At 56.9% G+C, this 7,099-nt stretch overlaps 1 protein-coding gene across 1 annotated transcript; it reads left to right on the forward strand.

The window, feature by feature from the left end:
- Window positions 1–1,981: 1,981 nt before the first annotated feature.
- LOC134154303 (E3 ubiquitin-protein ligase Topors-like) lies at window positions 1,982–6,575 on the forward strand (the record flags this gene model as incomplete). The annotated part of the gene is made up of 4 exons (XM_062601055.1): window positions 1,982–3,233; window positions 4,205–4,265; window positions 5,694–5,745; window positions 6,522–6,575. Coding segments are annotated over 4 exons (1,419 nt in total), but the record flags the coding sequence as incomplete, so codon positions are not given.
- Between the last annotated feature and the right edge of the window lie 524 nt (window positions 6,576–7,099).

Here is a 7,099-nt window from a genome sequence, read left to right on the forward strand (position 1 = left end):
ACCCCCATCCCCACCCCTGCCCCCTCCACAGGCAGCTCTGTCTGGTGAATGCTTCCCTTCCTCCTTCAGAAATGCTGGGCAATTCCACAGATTCATCCCGTATTTCTGCCTCTCCTCATGTTACCTCTGACGACTTCTCTGAATTCCGGATTGGTTGGGGCATTATTCACACGGTTTGAGGTACCAAGCCACTGGTCGGATTTTCCCCTAACTGCAGCCTGTTCCCTTCACAGCCACACGCACATACACACAGGGCCCTCCAGCCTGACAGCACCGCGCGGAGAGCGCAACTGAACCCTTGGAGGAGCCGAGACGCACCTGCGTTCCCCACGCGCACTGCCCCCAGCAGAGAAGCCCATGGAGGTGGGTGCCATCCGCTCTCACTGAGCAGCCCACAACTGACGGGACACGCGGAGCGACGGGGCTTGCTCTTATAGTGCTGAGAGAGGCCATCACACTGCCGCCTGCTGCCAAAGCCCCCGCCCTGCCCACTGTGAAGACACTGTCAGCTTGGGGAAGCTGCGGGGTCAGGAGAGGCCCCCGTCCTCTCCTCCAGCTCATCGCTTCTCCACCCTGCCGTGAAAAGAGCAGGGTCCAGAGATGCCAGGGACAGGGGGTGTTGCTGAATTCTGCTGCCTTTGGCTGGATGGCAGCGCTGAGGGGCCCTCTCTCTGCCCAAAGAAATAACATTGCTCCCTGACAGAGAACTCACGTGTCTGGGCCTGAACCTTCAACCAGACAGCTCAGGAAGCACCCTGAAATCTGTGGAAAAGCGCAAAGATCCAGGAAGGCTTGCCAAAGGTGTCCAAGCCCTGGCACCATGTCCTTTCCCAAAGGGACACTGGTCCTGTGGTCAGGGCGTCCTCTCTGTGCAGCTCAGGGCACCCTTGTGATGGCACCTCTGAGCTTCTGGGGCTGCTCTGCTCTCAGTGCAGCTCCCCAGGGGCAGAGTCCTGCCCAGCTTAGCTCACCCCCAGGCTGCTGATGAGCCTGTGTGCAAGACACAGCAGGAGCTCCGCTCACGCATGCCACTCTCACGGGGGCTGGGATGTTTTGGGGCTAGCAGCAGCCCAGGGTGCTCAATTCCAAAGGTGCCTTCTGTCTTTCCCATACTCCCACTGGGCTCACTGAGCTGACAGTGAGGCTGTGCATCTATGGCCAGTGCTCTGTGGGCACCAAGAGGCTGCAGGGGTCTCTGGAAACACTCAGGCACCTTGCTGCCTCTTCCTCAGTGCCCACCGGCAGCTCTGCGCTGCACCTGGCAATGTCCTGCAGGCTAGGCTAGGCAAGGAAGGGGTGATGGAGAGTGAGCTTTGGGGAAGTGCTGAGTCCCAAGCAGCACAGCAATGCTTTTGAAGAGGAGAAGCAGAAAGGGCTGCGCTGAGGCTGGGTACCCAAGAATGGCAAGGCCGCCCGTCGTCCCCAGGCACAGTATGTTGGTTCCCCAGGTACCTGGCTGCTCCCAGTTCATCAAGGAAGAGTTGCTCTGAGGCATGACTGAATGCACGTGCCCACAGCCTCCCGTGTTCGGCTGATGAAAGTGGTATTGGTGCAAACAGGCCTCTCCTCTTTCTGAGGAAGGAGGCAGAGAGCTTCTGCACATCCTAGGCAGTTCCTGAGCCTGAACATTTTTCAGTGCCTTTCCTTGCTCTCTTCCTTAGTTGGCAGGAGCTTGACCCACAACACCTCCCTTTTTGAGGGCACCCAGGCCTTCCAGGTTATTAGCCCACCAGCGCCCACATTCTTTTGTCTCAGCCCCAAAGGTGCCTCCTCTGAGTTCCGGTGTGTGCCAATGGTTCTTCTGCACCCCCGCCTGCACCCTAGTCCAGCCCCCACTTCACCCTCACAGTCTTCCTGACAAAGGGAATGATCTTGGCCTCTCTTTCTTCAGCAGAGCACAGCAGCAGCAGTTGAGGTACCTGCCATGGTTGGTAGTTCCTCATCCTCAGCTCTCCCCAGCCCTCTGCAGCACACCACACCAACACCAGCAGCTCCAGATGCTACATGTCCCATCTGTCTGGACACCTTAGACGACGTTGCCTACGTGAAACCCTGCTTCCACAAGTTCTGCTTTGGTTGTGTGCTCCGCTGGTCGAAAACAAAGGCCGAATGCCCCCTCTGCAAGCAGGTTTTCCAGTCTATTCTGCACACAGTGCTGGCAGAAGATGACTACCAGGAGTATGTCGTGAGGCCTCCCAAAGATAGCTCTGGTGCCAGGCGGCCGCGACAGAGAGCTCCTCGTCGCCCTGCCACCAGGAGGCACCGTTGCCCTGCAGCTCTCCCGCAGCAGCAGTCCCCTGCTCCTCAGATGCCATCCTCTGCCCAGGACGGCAGCAGCCTGGAGGGGCCTCCAAGCCACAGCAGGCAGAGGCAGAGAGCCGGAGGGCTGCGGGAGCCAAGCCAGAGGCTGTCTCTGCACAGGCAGGCCAGTGCTGAGAGCAGACCTCAGAGACATGTGCCAGCGACAGAGGAGGAGATGCTGAACTTCCGCCGTGCACTGTACCGCACAGGGATGCGTGTGCAAAGGGTTCCCCATGGCGGCCACCCCCAAGACATCTCCGCAGAGTTCTTCTCCCGCAATCCGGACAGCATTCAGAGGTTGCTGCCCTGGCTCCAGCGCAAACTGAGAGTCCTCTTTGGAGTCCACCAGTCACTGATCACCATCATGGAGCTCATCGTCCTGACAAACCTCAGGAGGTATGACCTGGACAGTCAGGCCTTTGCTGACGACTTAGAGCTGCTGCTGCTGAGTCGCACCAGGCATTTCGTCCACGAGCTCATCAGCTTTGCCCAGTGCTCATGCAGCATGGAGACCTACGACCAGCAGGCCATATATGATTGCCACTCTCAGAGCCAGCACGAAGGAGGCCCCTCAGCATCATTAAGCCTGGCAGCTGCTGCAGGTACAGCCACGACTCCAGGGCCAGCCCAGAGTCCATCCCCAGCTGGCAGCCCTGGCTATACAATGCTTCCTGTCACCTCGTATGCAGGCCCCCGTGACATTGCCACAGCCACACAATCTCACCAAGATCTACAGACAAACTCTGACAACAGGGCAGCTCAAGGAGGAGGAGAAGCCCAGAGACAGTTGCCGGCTCCTGCCAACCCCCAGGACAGTGACTCCTCGTCAGACAGCTGTGTCCTTGTGGGATGCTGGAAGCCCTCAGCAGAGAGAAGCCCTGAATGCATTGTGCTCTCCTCAGACTTGGAGCACTCAGCCCCAGCAGAGGAAGGTGACACGGGGCAGAAAGAGCAGCCACTCCACACACCCAGCTGCAGCCACAGCAAAGCCAGGGCGGGCAGCTCGCTAGTCTCTGCCATGCCAAACCAAACTAGCTGGAGCCACCCCAGCTGCTGCCCTGCTGCCTCCAGGGAGGAGAGAGAGCTCCAGCAGGGGCACATGGAGGACACGGCTGCTTGCGCTGTGCAGGGCTGCAGCCACGTCCCCTTTGCTGATGGCAGGGACAGGCAGCGCTCACCCGGGAGGCCCCGGCTGCCCACCAAGAGGAAGGCATGCAGCTCTGAGGCCTGTGTCCAGCCCAGCAAGAGGCACACATGGCCTCAGCAGTAGGAGGGAGAGTGGGACTGCCCAGCAGACAGTCAGCAAGCAGAGATGAGAGCAGTCCAAGAAGCCTGGGGAGATGAGGACTACAAAAGAACACCAAAGCAAGTGGAAAAGGGGCTGGAGTGCTGCACTCTGAGGGCTGTCTTCAGCACGACGAGCTCTGATAGTCAGTTGGTGAGTAGTGTCATCCTTGGTGGAGGGGGAACTGCAATGCTAGGGGCAAAGACTCGTTAAGGTCCTTCTCAATGAGCTGAAGAAGGGCATGAAGGGCTCCTGGGGAAACCTTGGAGCACGAGCTGGGCTAGGCACTGGCAGGTGCAGAGCCTGCACACATGACCACGTCTGTCTGTCCCCACAGCTGTTAGTCGAAGAGCTGGCTGTCTAAAAGTACCTTTGGCAGGACACTGCAGCACCAGGTTTATAGAAAGACCAGCGCAATGCAGCTGGGTGCCATGACAAATGCTGAGCAGAGGGAACGTGTCAGAACATCCCCATGCTGGGGATTCAGGGAGACCCTGAGGAGTCCCAGTGAGACAGTTTTCTTGTTGTCTGTGCCCTTTACACTAGTCTAAGAGATGAACGCCAACACCACTCCAGATACAGCATCTGGGCCCTGCAACATGGGCTCTCCTACTGCAGGATTTGTGTTTTCAATAGACACAGACCACTACTGTGCTGTCCAGGAGCCCCAGACGGACATGTGAGGATCGATGGCAGAGAGCAGTAAAAGGCTGTGACAAGAGAGCAGCTGAGCACTGACAGAGCAGGTCCTGTCTGGAAGCAAAGTCCCACAGCTGTGCGATGTCCCCAACATCTCCCTCCTCCATACCGGAGCTGACTTCTAAGAGGTTCCTCAGCGTGACTCACTTGCCTCCTGTCACCCTCTGCTCTCCCTCAGCAGGCAAAGGAACGACACCCTGACTCCTGTCCTTCCCTGCTTTGTCTGGTGTTCCTGCTGGTGCCTTGCTTGTAGGAGCTCTGCACAGCCATTGGAAGCTGGACAGAGGCAGGTAAGTGTGGTGGGAGAATTATGTGCACTGAGCTGCTTCGGGTAGGAATGGTTTGGATTGGGGTTTGGGTTTAGATTGCCTCCACGTTTTGCTCCTTTCACTCTCACCCCACCTGCCCATGGGATTTTATCTCCTTGTGTGTTTTAATTCTTCCCCTTTGTGCTGTTGCTGTGCAGTGCAAGCCACGGTGTTGGAGCGGGAGCTACCTTCCAGGTAAGAAGCTGGCACTGGCTCTCTTCAGCAGTGCTCTTGCTCTTGTTCATTTCAACTCCCTTAAGCCATGTGGCATGGGAGCTGCTGGAGAGCTGCAAGAGCTCAGGACACAAGAAGATTGCCTTCAGTTGCCTCGCTCTCCTCTGCTTGGAAGCAGAGCTAGCAGCACCAGGACATGACAACTTCACAACCCCACTTGGAAGCTTCTTTTAAGCAGCAGCAAGATCACCTCTGGGAGGTGCGTCACCTCAGCACGTCCAATGGCTCCTGCGAACTGGGCTGCAGCCCTGGTGAGTATGGCTTTGGCTGTGGGAGTTGGCAGGGCTGAGCAATGCAGGCTCTGGCACTCTCTCCCCAGGGCCCCTGCAATGAGGTGAGGAAATGCATGGCATCTCTGATGTCTCCTCCCAGGGCCACCCTGCAGATCTGCAAGAGCAGATCACGCTGCCTGACCCCTGCTCATCTTTCTCACAGGCACTTCCCCACCCCCATGCTCCCGGTGTCACCTCAGCACAAGGCTGGGGGGAAGCTTCCAGCATGAGCCCTTGTGCTGTTATGATGGAGAGCAGGCAGGTTGCTGAGAGCACTGGGCAGGAGAGAGGCTGGTGCCAGATCAGGTGCAGACAGAAGCGTTGGCAGCTGGGCTGTAGGAGGGGTGGCCTGGGGAAAGCAGAGTGAGCTGCTGGGGGATGAGGGCTTCGTGATGGCGTGCCTGGCTTCAGGTCGCGGGTGGACAATTCCAACTGTTTGCTTTCCTGTCTCCTGCCCAGCACCATCTTTCCATGCCATCTGCGTGGCTCCTCAGCGCTTCTGTCTCCCTTCTATGACTCACACGTGCTTTGTGCTGGGGACGATGAAGTGTGTCCCATGTGAGCGAACACTGATCTGTCCGGTTCTTCTCCCAGCCTGCATTGCATCACCCACCTCGCGCACAGTGAAGTCCAAGGTGCTCTTGAGGTGCGTGAACAAAAGGCCATGGGCTGATAGGATGCGGCTGGAGAGACCCTGCAGAATGAGTCCATATTTCCCACTGCCAGCGACATTCCTGCACATTCCACACCACAAGTTTCATGGGCAGGTACTTTGCAGAGCCCTAACCTTCCCACACAAGGATTTGGGCATGACTACGTTGGGAGGGGGTACATCCATTTGTGATGTTGCACAGCTTTGGGGACAAGGCACTCTCCCCACATCGTCATGCAGTGCCCCACAGCCTGGCTCAGAGGAGCTCATCTCTTTGCCTTTAGGGTGGTGGAAACGGACGGCACTAGGAGACCAGGCCCAAGACGCTGTGGCTGAACTACTTGCTGGAATATTGTTCCCATTTACCATAGAAGGGAATAGGGGAGTGGCAGTATGTACCTTTAGCGTCTCAGTAGGGTACTGGATTCTTGGTCTTCAGGGCCATCAGAGTTCAAAAGAGTAAGTGGTATGCAGAAAAGAGAGGGGGGCAGTTGACAGCCTCCGTTTCCAGCTTGATGCATGTACCACTGTTGGCTCGACCCAATTTACCTCTGAAAGTGGCCAGCTTACTGGTGGAAGTGCCAGCAGAATCAAACAACTTAGCTCCCTAGCTTTGGTGAATGAATTTAATTGACGTTCCATTTCCAAAGGGGACCTGAGAAGCGTAAAACTCTCAGCTCCTTGGCACACCACTTGTGCTTGCAGGATGGGCAGCCTCACCTCAGTCTGACAGGCAGTGGCGTAAACTCTCCATGGGGTCTGTCTCCCAGCAAGTTTTGGAGCCTCTAGAGAGCCCTGTGGATCTCAAGGCGGACAAGGCCTAGTGCACCTTGTGTCTTCAGCTGTGGGCTTGTGGAGTAGGGGAACGACACTTTGGCAGCTGCTGCTTCTCTGCAATGATGGTAAATGGAGCACAGAGAGAGTCATCCACAGGCAGACATCTGCATCACAAGGGTCTAAGGCTGCACAGGATGAATGCAGCACTCGCTGGGGGGTGATGTTAGCTTTCCCAGGGAGATTTGTGCCCTTTTTCTCTTCTGCTCTCCCACCAGGAATGATGCCAAAGAGAAACCTCAAGTGGCAGCCTCTGAGATTTTTCCTTCCTACAAACTGAGCCCAGCCAAGAGCCTCACTGAGCCCAGCTCCATGTTTGTGCCTGCCGCGTAACTCTTTGCTGCAAGTGGGGAAATGCAACCACCACAAGCATCTACAAAATGACAGCAGGATGCCACTTCCATTTCCAGGGCCTACGTAAAGGGATCAGCCCAGGGAGCAGCTGCACTGGAAAGGCTGTCTGACACTGACAGAGCAACTCAGCACTGCAACAGCCATCAACCTCATACCAGAC

Source organism: Rhea pennata, unplaced genomic scaffold (assembly GCF_028389875.1).
Source record: "Rhea pennata isolate bPtePen1 unplaced genomic scaffold, bPtePen1.pri scaffold_23_1, whole genome shotgun sequence".
Taxonomy (NCBI): domain Eukaryota; kingdom Metazoa; phylum Chordata; class Aves; order Rheiformes; family Rheidae; genus Rhea; species Rhea pennata.